General features: G+C 43.8%; 1 protein-coding gene across 7 annotated transcripts in view; it reads right to left on the reverse strand.

Annotated features, from left to right (window-relative positions):
* Positions 1–12957: 12957 nt before the first annotated feature.
* Positions 12958–16481, reverse strand: part of PDE4B (phosphodiesterase 4B) — a 660822-nt gene continuing 657298 nt past the window's right edge. For all 7 annotated transcript variants that reach the window (XM_044001361.1, XM_044001359.1, XM_044001362.1 and 4 more), the window contains one exon: positions 12958–15267. In XM_044001361.1, the coding sequence (XP_043857296.1) occupies positions 14902–15267 (366 nt within the window). In that variant the 3' untranslated portion in view covers positions 12958–14901. The remainder of the gene's footprint in view (positions 15268–16481) is intronic.

Consider the following 16481-nt stretch of genomic DNA (forward strand, 5'->3'; position numbering starts at 1 on the left):
AGTACAGTGGCAGGCACAAAGTAGGTACTATATAAATGCCTCTTCCTCTATTCTAATCCCTTTCCAGAAGTCTATTATGTCTATTTTTTTATATAAAATTCTACTCAGTTGTTTCATTTATTTATTTTTTCTTTTATAGTTAGATTTATCTAGGGTAAATTGAACCCCCCATGCTAATAAAGTTTTATTGTCAATGATTTCCAATACATCATTTTAACTTTTCTCTTAAAAATTTAGATGCTGTGGCATTTGATGAATGTTTATTATTTATATTAATTCATTATCTATGGTGCCTTTCTGCAAAATGTAGCTTCCTAGTTTCTCTTTTAGTTAGGTCTATTTTTGATGTTGCTTTGCCTGAGATCATGATTGCCACTTTTGACTTTTTTACTTCAAGTGAAGCACAATAATTTCTGCTCCCACTCCTTATTTTAATTCCACGTGTATCTTTCTGTTTTGTGTGTTTCTTGTAAACAACATATTGTTTTCTGGTTTCTAATCCATTCTGCTATTCTCATCCATTTAATGGGTGAGTTTATACCATTCACATTCATGCTTATGATTGTTCATTGTGCATTTCCTTCCTTCATATTCTCTTATATTTCTCCTTTTTGTTTCCCATCTCCTCTTTGATCTGGGATTTCTTGACATATGATGTCTGTGTTCTTTTTTTTAATGGTCATGTTTTCAAGTAGTCCAATGATTCCTAAATTATCTTTCCTTAATCTGTTTTTAGGTTAGTTGTTTTTACTATGACACTTTACATTTTCTTCTCCCTTCCCCAGTCTTTTCTGTTTTAATATTTGATTTAATGATGTTTCATGGAGTCATTAGCTTCTATTTTGCCAGTTCTAATTTTCAGTGTCAGAATCAGGATTCAAAGGCAAGTCTTGTTTCCTAATTCTGAGGTCCTTACCATTTCATTTTGTTTCAGCAAATATTTACTCCTCTTATTTATTTATTTATCCATTTACTTATTTATTTATGTATCTATTTATCTATTCATTTATTTATTCATTCATTCATTTATATATATATATATATATGTTTGTTTATTTGTTTATTTTTAGCTTTCCATTTCATCCAAACTGACTCCTCTTGTGCTGTCTGGAACTGATAGAACATCCTCCCTCCTCAGCTCCACCTCTTAGAATTCTTAAGTTCCTTGAAGGTTCTATTCATGTCCTACCCCCTCCAGGAAGCCCACCAAATGGGTTCTATTAGTTACAGTTTTCTCTTCCTTCTCAGATTATATTTTATTCATTTATCAGTTATGTCCATTTTCCTCCAGTAAAATGTAACCTTCTTGAATGCATGGATGGCTTTTCATTTTTTGCTATCCCCATGCCTTGTAATGGTAGGCAATTGATAAATTTTTATTGAATGGATGAATGAATTTCTACTGTATTCTGGGCTCTATGCTGGAACACTGGGGATCCAAAGAAGAAAAGGAAGCAATCCCTGCCTGCTCTGTGTGAGCTTGCATTCTTCTTGGGAGGAAGATCATATACACAGGCAGAAAGCACTAGTGACTACGAGGGTCAGGGAAGGTTCTCACCCCAGCCTTGACTCTGCATAACTCATCCTGGCAATTAGCAATACTTTATATGGACCAGCTGAGTATTCCTCTAAGTCGAATCAGTTTGGGTCCATCAACTCACCCACATCAAATGAATAGTAACAGGCCAAGAATGCAAAAAAAAAAATCTTTGGAGGGGGCCCAAGGATGGGAAATGAGGAAGCCTTTCAGTGAGAGGAACATGTCAACACACCCTGCCTGTCTTCTCACAGAATCAGAGTGTTGAAGCTAAATGGGGACTTTTGAGATTTCTTGGCCAATCTTCTTCTGGGAAAACCAAGACCCAGCAAGGATTTCCCATTCTGTCTCTTAAATGATTGAGGCCTTACTGGCCTTCTAACTTCATTCCTGTTATAATCTGTGAAGCAAGGAACAAGCATTTATTAGGCACCTACTATATGCCAGGCACTGTGATAAGTGCTTTGCAAATATGATCTCATTTGATTCCCCCAACAACCCTGGAAGATAGGTGCCATTATTTCCCCTACCTTATAATTGAGGAAACTGAGGCAGACAGAAGTTAAATGACTTGCCCAGGATCACACAGCTACTATCAAATATCTGAGTCAGAATGTGAATTCAACTTAGCACTGTGTGCACTTTGCCTCACCATCTAGCTATTCAAATGTGAGCATATATTCATATTTGCCATGGTACCTCACCCACCTTCAAATCTGGGTCCTTGGTAGTTATTGGATTGGATTTCTCTTCCAATATGATCTCCTTATTTAGACAACAAACTCTCTCTGTCTCTTTCAGTCTGTTTCTGTTTCTGTCTCTGTCTCTCTGTCTTTGTCTCTGTCTCCCTCTCTCCCTCTGTCTGTCTCTGCCTCTGTCTGCCTCTGTCCCTGTCTGTCTCTCTTCCTCTGTCTCTTTCTTTCTCTACTTTCTCTAGGACTCTTTCAAGAACTAGAGAAAGGAAGGATACAGTATGGAGCTTGTGAGGACCTACTGATCAATGTTCTCCAAATTGCATTGGAATTTTGAGGATTGAATTAAAGCACAAACACACATATTGAAAAGAAGGTGAAGTGCTTCTGGTGAGTGGTTTAGAGAGAAGGAAGTGTGTTAGAGGAGAGAGGCTGGACCTGGGGGGTCAAATGACCTGGCTTGACCTGATAGTCTTGGTTCTGCAACTTACTGACTGAGTGACCTTAAGTCAGTTCAGTTACCTCTGGTCCTGATTCTTCTTATTGGTAAAGTGAGGTTCTGAGACTCCATGATACCCCAGCTCACTTTCCAATCCTGATATTAGGAGATTCTGAGAAATGAAAATGCACATACGAATGCAGTTTCTGACACATCCTTCTTATCACTGGGCTCTGTTGCTTTCCATCCTTGGGCTTCCTCCAGGGCTTTTACATTCTTAGCCTGTTACTATTGCCACTTGACCCTTCCCTTGTGGAATGGGGTGGGAGTATAGGGGGAAATTTGCTCATGCAGGCTGACAAAGCTGGAAAAACTGTTGATGTGATCACATGTAATGTTGCTGACTTTTCATATTAGTGATGGTAAAACTTATGCCTGGATGCAGATATCCTCTCTTCTCATGAGATTCAAATTGTCAGAGCCATAAGTGGGGCTGAGTGACTAGGGCTTTATCTTTGGGAGCCAACTTCCAGGGGGCACACTTCTTCCCCATGGTAGTCCTCTGACCCACAGTCACCATTCCTTACAGTCACTCTCCTCTGGTCCCTTGTTGGTTGTACCTTTCTCTAACACTACCAGCTCACTCTCTGCCCATCCCCATCTCCTAGTGGTTGCCCAATCAGGAGACACTATCTTATAGGTCTGCTTTGCTCCAGGTTCCAGAAATCCAAGTCAACCAATCCAATCCAGCCTGTAGCCTTCTTTCCAAAAAGCCCTTTCCTGCCTACTTCTCCTAGGGCTGAGCCATGAAAGGAAGGAAGGAATATAAACAGCAGCTGTTCCCAAGCTCCTGCCACGGAATCATGTTTCTCCAGCCTAGAAAATGTTGGCGCGAGTCTGTCGGACAGCTGAGAACACGTTTCCAAAAGTTCCATATGTGCTTCTTTCTCTTTGCATTGCTTCAAACCCTGTGTGGTTCCATAGGAAGAGGACTGGTCTGGGAGGATAGGACACCAGGGTTTGGGGCCAAATTTGTTACTAACTAGCTTGTAGGACCTTGGAAAAGTAATTTCAGCCCTTCAGTTTCCTCATCAGAAAAATTCAGATCATCAAAAGATGTACACAGAATTGTAAATTTAGAGCAGGAAGTCAAGTCAACAAGAATTTATTAAGCACCTACTATGCACTTGATACTATGATAAGTGTTGGAAGTACAGAAAAAGGTAAAAGACAGTCCCTGCTCTCAGGGGACTCATAGCCAACAGGAGAGAAAACATGCCAACACCTGTGTATAAACAAGGTATAGAGAGGATAAATGGGAGAGAATCTCAGGGGTAAGGCACTAAGATTAAAAGAGAAGTAAACAGGGCAATAGTGTCATAGATTTAAAGTTGTCCTGTTTGGCAGTCTCATGGAAATGTCCTTCAAAATTGTTTTCGGGGACGAGGTAGGGTAGTAATTTGCACACTGAAATTTAGATTAAGAAAGGACTGACTATTTCTAGCAGCTCTTTTTGTGGTGGCTAAGAATTTTAATCAAGGGAATTCCCATCAATTGGGGAATGGATAAATAAGCTGTGATAGATATATGATGGTGATGGAATATTATTGTCCTATAAGAAATGACAAGCAGGATGATTTCAGAAAGGCCTGGAAAGACTTGTATGGACTGATGTATAGTGAAGTGAGCAGAACCAAGAGAAAGTTGTGCACAGTGACAACAATATTGTTTGATGAAGTATTCTCAGTAATACAATGATCCAAGACAATCCCAAAGGACTAACGATGAAAAGATCCACCTCCAAAGAAAGAACTGATATTGATTGAACACAGATTGAAGCACGACATTTTTCTCTTTCTTTCATTTAAGTTTTCTTGTACAAAATAACTAATATGGTCATGTTTTACATAATTGTACATGCAAAACCCATATCTGATTGCTTACCACCTCAAGGAGGGGGGACAGGGAGGGAGGGAAGAAGGGATAAGATTTGGAACTCAAAACTATAAATAAAAATGTTGATTATTTTTTAAAAAAAGAAAGGACTGGGATTGAACCTTGCTTTAGATACCTACTAGCTATAGGACACTCGGAAAAACATTTACTTCTCTGGGACTTAGTTTCTACTAAAATGGTGCATTGAAATGACTTCTCAGCTTTAGAGATTCTTGGGGTCTAAGAGGGATTAGTTTCTTACTCTGTCCTTTCTCTATGTTTTTCCTTTTAGTAAATAGAGCATTGGTCTTGGAGTTAGGAAGACAGGTTCAAATCCTGCCTCAAATGTTTCTTGTGGGACCTTGGCCAAATCATTTTCTTCCTCTTAAAACTGGGTGGGGGCATTGCACTCTACGGTCTTTCCAACTTTCAATTTGGGGCCCTGTAATCAACGACCTCACTTGATGTAGGAGATTGACCTAAGCCTTTGATCTCACTGTCTGGCCCAAGGTGGGCAGGTTCTACAGATTATTCTGAGCTCTCCTATTTGACTTACAGGCACACAAAGAACCCACAGATTTATTCTTAGGCTCTGTTGGTCTCAGGAGAGGAGCCTTTGGTAGAATCCAGCCTTTTGGGATACATGTGCTCATCCATGTGTGACCCCCTCCCACACTTAAGCATGTTATACTTTAAGGGAATCCAGAATGTGAAAATGTACATCAGAAAAACAGGATTAAACCAGAGAATGTGAAGCTACAAAGGATCCTTAGTGGTGATCCCCCTGAACAGACCAGAAAGCTGACATGCCAGGAGTTTGAGTAGCTCGTCAGAAATTACATAGGCCATTGGTAGCAGACCCCAGATTTGAACCCGGACTCCCAATCAAGTGCTTTTCCGGCTGAAGACATGGGCCTCCTGGATGCTCCTAACACACAACCCTCCATCTCTCGGCCCAGGGCATTTTCTCAGCCTGTCCCCTATGCTTGAAACACTCTCCCTCCTCATCTCTGCCTCCCTGCTTCCTTCAAGTCACAGCTAAACTCCTCCTGCAAGAAGCCTTTCCCAATCCCTCTTTCTTCTAGAGCATTCTTTCTGTAAATGGTTCCAATTCATCCTGTCCATTCTTTATTATCTATGAGCTTGTTTGCACATAGTTGTTGGTATGTTGTCCCCCTGATTAGCTTGTGAGCTCAGAGAGGGCAGTGGCTTCCTTTGACCCTTCTTTGTAGCCCCAGAATTTATCACAGCATCTGGCACATAGTAGGTGCTAACTAACATTTGTTGACTGAAAAAATCATGCCGCCTTTCCAGATCAGGGCTATGGATTTGATTTATAAAGATGACCTTCTCAGCCCTTTAGAATGAACACTAAAAATGAGCTCGGAGGTTATCCGATTCAACTTTTTCTTGTTACTGATGAAGAAACTGAGGCTCTGAGAGGTTCCATTCTTCTCCAAGATTACACTAGACCACGTGTAAGCACAACCTCGATGGAAACCCAGAATGTACTGTCCTTGAGGATTTACTGTGAGAGGCAGCTAGGGGGTGCCACAGGGCACAGGGAGCAGGACCTGCAGTCAGGAAGACCTAAGTTCCAATTTTACCTCATATACTTACTACCCTTGTGACCCTGGGTAAGTCACTTAACCTCTGTTTGCCTCAGTTTCCTCACCTGTAAAAAAGGAATAATAATAGTACCAACCTCCCAGGGCTGTTGTGAGGCTCAAATGGGACAATAATTGTAAAGCATTTTGCCAACCCTAAGTGTTATATAAATGCTAGCTATTAGGATTACTCTCCTTTCGTGTTATCTTTCTAGTTAAATTGGTATGTACTTGCTGTTCCATCTCCCATCTCCTTGTTTTTGCACTGCATATCACCCATGCCAGGAATGCCCTCCCTCATTGCCTCAGCCTCTTAGCACAGACGTGTCAAGCACACAGGTGGCCCAAGTCAGATGAAAAGGTGGCTGCTCTCTGATTTTAATGTGTTGATGCAGTAATGAGAAAAGAAATCAATAAACACATAAGGTTTTCTCAGTCAATCCGTGGCCTTCAGGGACCCTTATGCACAGGTTAGTCATCCTCATTTCTACTGGAGGTTGTCACTGCTGGTCTCATGTTTTTCATGGGCTCCAATGCCCCTACAAGGCCCTTCCTGTATGCCCTCATTCTTATCACTTTCCCCAAGGACTCTATGATATGACTTGGAATTTATTTTGTATACATTGTGTGCTGATCGATCTGTGTGCATGTTGTTTCCCTGACAGAGGAGTGTAAACTCCCTGAGGGCAGACACTGTTTCAGTTTTAGGTTTGGACCGCTGACAAATGCATTTGTGTTGAATGAATGAGATTGGGCAGCATTTCATTTCTGACTTAATATTCCCAGTGCCTGGCATAGGACCTGGCACACAGTAGGCACTCAATAAATGTCTGTTAGATTGAATTGACTTGCCACTGGTCACATGGGTGGTAAATAAAAGAATCAGGATTTGAACCCAGGACCTCTGATTTCCTATGTATTGTTGGTGCTACTCCACATTACCTTGGTTTGCCCCTTCCTTTCAACATCTCTTTTCTGCTGACCCAGAATCAGGTCATCCAGGAACCTGTTTTCTTTCCTTTTTGAGAAGTCTTGATGTATGTCATTCCTCTGAGGTCACTGTGACCCAAGCTACCAAATGGGAGTGGGAGGAGGACCTTGTGCTCCTTCTGTCTCTCTCCCTCTTTCTATCCTCTCTCTCCCTCTCCTCCATCTCCTTTCATCTCCCTCTTTTTCTCCTTTCTCTCCCTCTCCATCTCCTTTCACCTCCCTCTTTTTCTCTTCTCCCTGTCTTTCTCTGTCCCTCTTCCTCTGTCTCTTGTTCCACCACTCCCTTCCCATCTTCTCCCTTTCTCCTCCTCCTTTCTCTTCCCCATTTAATTCCATATCTATTCTATCCATTGGGCTTGCTTTATAGTCCCTGACCAACTCCCAACTCTGGACTTCATTCCCTCACAGATCTCCTTAATGTTGGCCGACTTTCCTTTGGCTTCACGTTATCAGTCAAACCGTGGCAGGTGACCCTGACCTTGAGGGTTTGTTGGAATGTACCAGCCTCCCCTGTCTGGCCTCTCTTACTGAGCCTTCATTATTTCGATGTTCAGACAGTGGTGGGAATGAAGAAAAGGTCTGTTGGGTGTCTGGCTATATTCTGGACCTACTGAATGATTTCCCCATTGAATGGGAGTCTTTTCTTAGTCCCTGCAGCTGTTAGTGCCTTCTCATCTTGTCACAAGATTACCTTGAACTCGCTTTTTATGTTGTATAATATGTGCACACTATCTTCTTCCTTAGAATGTAAGTTTCCTGAGGGCAGAAACTGTTTCAATTCTGTCCTGTGCAGTGCCTGGCATAGAGTATGCACTTAACCCTTGCTGATACATTAACTGACGGATGGATTAGAGATGGGGACCCAATAGAGGAGAAGGTCCCGAACTGCCCAATTTCCATGATTTATCTAGCCTTTCAAATGATTTGCTTTTGGTGAACAAATGTTTGAACCAGCATCCAATCAGGATTTCTGAGGAGAAACTTGCCTTCCTTACCCCTGAGTGAAAATTCAATTGCACACGTCTATGTTTGAGATATTAGGCATTTCAGGATGTTCAGAAACCAGGAATCCCGTTTAACCTATGGCTGAGTTTAAGAGGCAGGTGGATATAGTAGAGAGAATGTGGGACTTGGTCCTTGGAAGATCCAGGCTCGGATACTGCCTTTAACCCTTGCTGGCTGGACGTCCTTGGAGAAGAACCTTCATGAGTTACAGGGACCTATCTTAGACATGTCTTATGAGTTTTAGAAGGGCTCTGATCTGTTTAAGTGGAGGTAGTTTGTAGACCAGGAAATCACAGGTCTTTGAAATATTGATGTGAGTAATTAGGACAGATTGAAGGGGAAGGGGACAACTGAGCCACTATTCAATACCACAGCCTGACTATAAATGACCTGCTGCCAGTTATGTTAATAAACTAGCTCTCTCATGCCACAGGTAGCATCTTAATACAGATTCCCATGAACACCAGCCTGGACTATTGTAATAACATTTTTGGTGGGTCTCTCTGCTTCCAACCGATCCCTTTTCCAATCCACCCTCCAGGCTTCCATTAGAATCAATCATCCTTCTCACCAACAGCTCTACCTATGTCACTCCTCTACTCAAGAACCTTGATTAGCTCCCTGGTCGTCATTGACTAGTGTTCAAACTATACTACTTGCCATTCACAACCTGGTACCACCTACTTTTTCAGCTTGTTTTTATATCAATCCCTACACATCCTTTCCATTTCAGCCAAACTGAAGTATTCTCCCACTGTCAAAACCATACACAACTATTGCATCTTTGTGAAGAGATGCTCTTCCTCTCTTTTCTTTGCTTATGGAATTTCCACCTATATTTTACTTTAACATTTTTTCTTGATATCCTTTGTCTTTATGTTATTTATTAATTTTCAAACATATCTCACCCCCAACACAGTGAGCTATCCTTCAAAAATAAACAATAAAATGAAGTAAAAAGAGTTCAGCAACCTAGTCTATTTCTCATCTTAATTTGACATTCTATGCAGCATTTGACATGCATGGTCCTGCCTCTCAGCAAAGACAGTGAGAGGGATCATACTGGTGGTCAGGCTTGGTCATGATAGCAGCCAGCATTTGGAATTTGGATAGCACTTTCTATCTGTTATTTCTTTTTCTTTCTTTCTTTCTTTCTTTCTTTCTTTCTTTCTTTCTTTCTTTCTTTCTTTCTTTCTTTCTTTCTTTCTTCCTTCCTTCCTTCCTTCCTTCCTTCCTTCCTTCCTTCCTTCCTTCCTTCCTTTCTTTCTTTCTTTCTTTCTTTCTTTCTTTCTTTCTTTCTTTCTTTCTTTCTTTCTTTCTTTCTTTCTTTCTTTCTTTCTTTTTCTTTTGGTGGGGCAATGAGGGTGAAGTGACTTGCCCAGGGTCACACAGCTAGTAAGTGTCAAGTGTCAGAAGTCAAATTTGAACTCAGGTCCTCTTGAATCCAGGGCTGGTGCTTTATCCACTGTGCCACCTAGCTGCCTCTCTATCTGTTATTTCATTTGATACTCACACAAGTCCTGTGGGGTAGGTGCTTTTATTAGCCTCATTTTACACATTAGGAAACAGACTGAGGGAGTTAAGTGGCTTGGCCAAGGTCATGCAGCTAAATATGTGTCTGAGGTGGGATTCAAACTCACATCTTACATACACTGTAAGTCCACAACCCTCCCCTCTCCTTCCTCTTTGCTCTTTTTCCCCTCCCACTCCCTCTCTTTTTCCTCCCCTTCTCTCCCCTTCCTCATCTCTCCCCTCCCCTCCCCTCTCCTCCCCAGCCTCCTCTCTCACTTCCCTCCCCTCCTCTCCTCTTCCCTTCCCTTCCCTCCCTTTTGTTTTCCTTGTTCTGATTACTTTGCATCAGTTCTTCCATCGGGAAAGTTTGGGTTCAAACCGTGTTTCAGATGCTTAGTGGGGGGTGACCCTGAACAAATCATTTCGCCTCTCTGAGACTCAGTTTCTTCATCTGTAAACTTGATGACCACAAGGATCCCTTTCAGCTCCAAATCTATGATTCTTTTAGAGAACAGATTTTTTTTTCAGATAAAAATTGGACCACATGGCCCTTCCTGCTCTGAGAATGCATGACTCTGTGACCTCAGAGGATGCTTTCACATTCTGTCCGACTTCCCATCCACCTTGTGATTCTTCCTCTAGACAACCAAGACTCCTTAGGCTTGAGGGTCTCAACACACATAAGCCTTGGGGCCATGCCATCTTGACTGATCGGTCCATCTGCACAGACCCATGGCATGCTAGCTCTAACGGGCTCAAGCCATATTTCTCATCCATCCCAGCCATCGACCCTATAATCCATTTTTCCTCTCTGGTTGTGGGAACAGTAACCCAAGCAACACCAAAGTTCTAGGAGAGGAAATGCCCATTAGCTGCTCAAAGAGGACCCATGACATCAGCAGGGTGATGTCTTGACTTGCTTGTTAATTAGGTTCAAGTGAGACAGAGCTGTGCAAAGTCATCAACCTCACTCTCTCCTCCAGAGTCATCTGAGTGCAGCAGCAAGACAAAAGTCAAAGTGACTGGTGATGGCTCAGGATGCAGTGGGTGACCTCGGCCTTCCTAAATTAAGGTCTTTCCCAGGTCTGAGGCAACACCCCTTCAGTGACTAAGGACTAGGTAAGAAGTGAGACAAGACATGGCCCATTTTACCGTCAAAAAGAGTATTAGTCTGGGAGGGAAACCCCCGGAGTTTCTGGCTATGATTCTACTTTACATCCCTGTGACTTTTGGACCAAAATACCACTCTTAGGCCACTACTCTGCTATTTCTCTCCCCTTTAGAGTGTAAACCCCTTGAGAGGAGGGACTATTGATTGCTTTTGTATTTGTATCTCCAGAGCTTGGGACATCATAACATAAACAGCTTGATCCATGTTCCTTTCTTTTTCGTAACTCCAAGGTTAGAAATCTCCTTAAGTGACAAGGCATCAGCATTGAAGAATGACGGCTTCTGCCCCCTTGAATGCTCTTCCCCTCTCCCCTCCACTTCCTTCAAATACAGACTCAAATTCTTCCTTCCCTAGAAGCTGTTCTGAGCCCCAGCTCCCATCCCAACACACCCTAATGTCCTCCCTTTGGGATTACCTTCTTTTTTTTTTCCCCTGAGGGGCAATGGGGGTTAAGTGATTTGCCCAGGGTCACACAGCTAGTAAGTGTCAAGTGTCTGAGGCTGGATTTGAACTCAGGTCCTCCTGAATCCAGGGCCAGTGCTTTATCCACTGCGCCACCTAGCTGCCCCAAGATTACCTTCTACTGAGCCAGCATAGATTTTGGCTGCATGCAGTCTCCCCCATTAGAATGGGAGCTTCTTGAAGGCAGGATCTTTTTTTGTCTTTGTATCTCCAAGCACTTAGCACATGCAATGCCTGCACATAGTAGGTGCTTCATAAATGCTTTTTGCTTGAATGGTGCTGTCTCAGAGGGACCAATATACTAAATAATTTGTGGAAGAGAAGCTCTTATTCTTGCCGTACATGAAAGCATAGGCATTTTCACATGGAAAACATGGGGTAGCGAATAGTGCCCTATGCCTTCTTGTCAGAAGACCTTAGGTAAAGGGATCACAGCATTTAGAGACCTTAGACGTCATTAAGTTCTTGTTTTCAGTGGAGGAAGAAACATTAAAACATTAAATTACTTGCCCTTCAATAATTCCCGTTCCCATTCCACAGGCACTAGAGTGCTTCCTTCACATCCTAGCTTTGTGACCTTTGGTCTACTACTTTGTCTTCTCTGAACCCCTTTCCTCACCTGCAAAATGGGAGTTATAATGGCACACAGTTGTTTATGATTGTATGACATACCTGAAGGCTGGTGTGAGGATTAAAAGAAATTCTCTCTATCTATAAATATATGCAAGTTTGTGTGTGTGTGTGTGTGTGTGTGTGTATATACACATATATGTGGTTTTAAAGTTGTTTAAACTATGCCATGCAATGCATCATGCATTGACTTGATGTGCTATACTACATATTCTATATATTCTATATTCTATGTTATATATCATATGTATTCCACTATAGACAGGATGTCCTCTAAGTCCTAATGTAGTTTTGCATTATTAAAGCTTAAAATAGCCCTAGGACTTTGCATTCTATTTTCTACATACCATATAATTATGCTATATCTATATAATAATACAAGTCTTTGCAAATATTATTTCGTCAAATAGGTGGTCATGCACCTTCGTTTGAAGACCTTCAAAGGCAGACAATTCAACTTTTGGAAAGCTCAAATTATGAGTAAACTTTTTTCCTGACTTGGAGCCTAACTCTGTCTCTCGCTTCTAACCATCATTCCTGGTTCTCTCCTCTGGGCCAAGTAGAAGCAATTTAGTCTTTCCTCTCTAGTGTTGCTTGTCTCAACTGTAGGCTTAGTCTTAGATTGGGAATTCTTAAACTTTTATGTCATGGGTAGTCTGGTGAAGGCTATGGATCCCTTCTCACAGAATAATGTCTTTTACCAACTGAATTTCAGTGAGGGTTAGTTATAATGAAGATGTAATTCTTTTGCCTTCAAATCCATGAATTCCCCCTGAAACTTATCTCCATACCCATGGAGTCTTTGGCCCCCACATTAGGAAGCCCTGTCTTAAGAGGGAGATGATTGTCAGAGTCACATTTATCTTCATCCCTCCTGTATCAGGCACATAACAGTTGCTGAGTTAAGGCAGCACCTGTGGGAAGGACAAGATCCATGACTGCCTGGGAAATAAACACCATTCCAGTACCTTCAGGTCATGCTTTCATTTATTTACTTCATATAAAAATCTTTCAAGAATGCATCTGAACACAATATATAATAATAATTATAATACCATAACATACATGGTGAGAAACTTTGGAAAACACCAAAACATCCACCTGGAACAATGCAGTGCTGAACAGACACACAGACCCACTGGTCGTGCACAACTGTGCGAGCATTTACTGACGACTGGGGTCACAAGGTTGGACCAAAGAGTTTACAGCTGGCGACAGACCCAGGGATGTGGCTCCTGCGACTTGTCAGAAGAAGCTTCACATTAGCATAATTATGACATCCGTTCACATTCTGCTATTGAAATTCACATTGAAGCAAAGCAGCCAGTTTTCGTGCCTCCTCTCATTGGCCAGAACGTGGTGCCCCCTCCCTCCCTCGCTCTCTGCACACGGCGGGGGGGGGGGGGGCTTTCTCCAGCATTTCAGTAGTTTGGCTATAGTCAGAACGCGTAGGTACGTAGTGTTGCTTTTGAGGCGGGATCCACGCAGCGGCCCCGGAACGCCTTTTGAACAGGGTTTATGAGTGACGTGGATCGACATGGGATGACGCATCCCATACACCCCCCACCCTTGGGCCCACTCAACATGCCGTAGCCTCTTTCCCAGCACCAGTGTTTAAGAGGGCTTCCGCTGCTGGCTGCATCTGACCAAGAATGGAGATAATTTCTCCTGAAACCCGCCTGGATACCCCTGCTTGCCTGGGGGCGGGAGGAAGGGGTTGGGGTCCGTATGTCTCTCTTGAGCTATGTTCAGGTTCTCCAGAATGCCATAGAAAAGGGGACAAAGGTGCAACTCTTAGGTAGAGTTTTCTACACAAATTTCTTTGACACCGCCGTTGGCGGGAAATGTTAAGTTATATAAATTAATAACTTACAAAACATTACACTATATACATTAAGTAATAAATACACTGTTATAAACAGTAATGAGGGTGTTAGAGCTGAGGACAGTGCAAGAGGAAGATGGCATAGCTAAACCTAACCACCTAATAAAGGGAGCAAGGAGGGGAGGGAGAGAGAACGGAAGGAAAAGCGTGCAACTTTCATCAGGAATGGGCCTGGGGACACATACCACACGCAGCAGACTGGGCCTTCTTATGCTGACTGTAGCGCAGACCAGCTGGTTCTGCAGAAAATTAAGGAGCTTTCCCCACCCACCCGACCCCCAGCTTGTTACGTTTTATTCTGTGGGCAACCCCAGCGCAATCCAAGCAAGGAGGAGGTAAGGATATAAGGTGGGGGAGTCAGGGAGGGGAGAAATGGGAGTCGGTTAGAACAATATCCTTCCTCTCTAGTTTGTAAAAGGAACGACAAGAAGGTGAAAGATATTGCCTGTGGAAGAAGGAAGACAGGTTTCTCCTTTTCAGAAAGACTCGAAAAAAGTGTACAGAAAATTTCAAAACACTTTGTTCTGCGTAGAAGTTGGTACTAAACTCTAAGTATTCAACAGGCATTTCAAAGACGTGAAAACGTTGTACAAAAAAGGCACACGGGTTTGCAGACAGGAGGACAGATGGGCAGGTTTGCAAACAGAGTTATCGGTCAGTCGGGCCTGGCCCTCTAACAGGTTCAGGCTTCCAAAGTCTAGTGCAGAAAACAAACAATAATTCTCTCAGCTGAGTGTCCTTCCTTTTGGATAAGCGGATGACTGCAGCGGTTCAAGCTCGCTCCACAAGGACAGAAAGCTTCCGCTTACCGCGAAGCGGAACGGCCAACACGAGTCACCCCGCGGAGTTTGCTGAGCGGCCGTTCACGTCACGGTCTCCCACTCTGGCTCCAATCTCAAGGAACTGGAAAGGTCGTTTGGCCTTCCTCAGAAGCAGGCCTCAGACCTGGGCTGCAGGCTGGCCCTGCGGGACAGCCTGCATGCTCATTAAGGACTGAATGTTCACCTCGATCTAGCGAGCGGGCCTGGCTCGGCCACTATGTGTCCACGGGGGAGGCGTCTCCCATCTGCGTCTCTCCATCGGCCTCCCCCGGAGACTCTCGGTGCTCCGGGTCGATCACACATAGTGTCTTTGTGTTTCCGAAATAGCCGACATGCTCGCCTGCCTTCTCAGGCCCTTCGGCATCCTCCTCTTCCAAGGTCAGTTCAAACTGGAATTTCTCCATGAGCCCCTGACAGTCTCTGTTCTCTTCTTCGAGGGGCGGGGAGGGGCTCTGCGGGATCATGCTCTGGTACCAGTTCCGGTTGTCTTCCAACGTGTCCAGGATGTCTTGGGCATCGGGCTGCACCAGGTCAGCCCAGGTCTCCCAGAGGGGATGGACAATGTAGTCGATAAAGCCGACCTAGGGGGAAAGAAAGCTGCAGGTCAGTTCCTGATACGCAAGGAAACCTCACTTCTTCTACAATACTTTAAGGTGGACTCCAACGAAATGAACATTTATTAAGCACCTACTGTCTACCAGGCACTGGGCAATCCTTGGTGAGGCACAAAGACAAAGGTGAAATTATCCCTTCAAGTAAATGCCAGTAATTCTGAGGAGGGAGGAGGGCCCTGGTAGAGGGTGGCAGGGGTTTCTGGAAATCAGGAGAGCTTCATTTAGGAGGTAACATTTGGGCCAGCCTCGAAGGGAGCTGAGAGGGAGGGCACTCCTGGGAGGGGGTCTAGCCTGTGACCTGGCCAGCTCTGTGCTTTAGGAATCAGCAACCAGCAGTTGTGCAAAGTTGACAAAGGAGACAGCTGAGGCCTGGACAAGGGAAGTTCCATCCTTCACTGGACAGAGATAATAAATGGAACAGCCAGGATTCGAATCCATGTTCTCCAAGTCCAAATTCTCTTTCCATCCTACTGTGCACTTTAAGCCACTCTCTAGTCTACACAGACCAGCATGGGATATCCTGATGCTGATCCCCCTGGGGGTGTCCAGATCTCCAGTGGGAAGTCCCAGAATTCTCCAGATTTTTCTGCTTCTGTGGGTTTTTCCTAGGGCTTGGTAAAAACACTGGCAAACATGTCCAGCCACGGCACAAACAAATATTCCCTCTGTGGAAGCGTCTGCCATTGTTTGGGTTCTATGGGCATACAGTCATTTCCACCAGAAGAAGGGAAAATACCAAACAATGCGGCAGTTCCTTTCAAGGGGGCTGCTGCGGAGAAACGTGTGGCTGATGGCCTCATTATGGCCGCAGACCGGCCCTCGCATCCTCCAGGAGCTAGCCATGGCCGGGACCTGACCCCTGCAGTGTCTGACAAACAGGAAGCACTGGGGAGAGTGGAAGAATAGGCCCTGGAAGGGAGTGAGGGAATGGAATTCCCCTGTAATGGGGCCGGGGAGCTGGGAGGTGTGGGGAGAAGAGAGATGGTTACATGCCCGATGAGACAACCTTTCCACTGGAGAGGAAATCAACTCCTATTCACTTCTGGTCATCGGCTGGCCTGTCAACACATTTGGCTCAGTCTGACTAAACGTTTTCCAAGGAGGAAGACCTTGGCCATACATGTCCCCCTCGAAGGAGAAGGAGCTGGTTCTGGAGCTCCCTCACACGTTACAGAGAGCGC

Source organism: Dromiciops gliroides, chromosome 4 (assembly GCF_019393635.1).
Source record: "Dromiciops gliroides isolate mDroGli1 chromosome 4, mDroGli1.pri, whole genome shotgun sequence".
Taxonomy (NCBI): domain Eukaryota; kingdom Metazoa; phylum Chordata; class Mammalia; order Microbiotheria; family Microbiotheriidae; genus Dromiciops; species Dromiciops gliroides.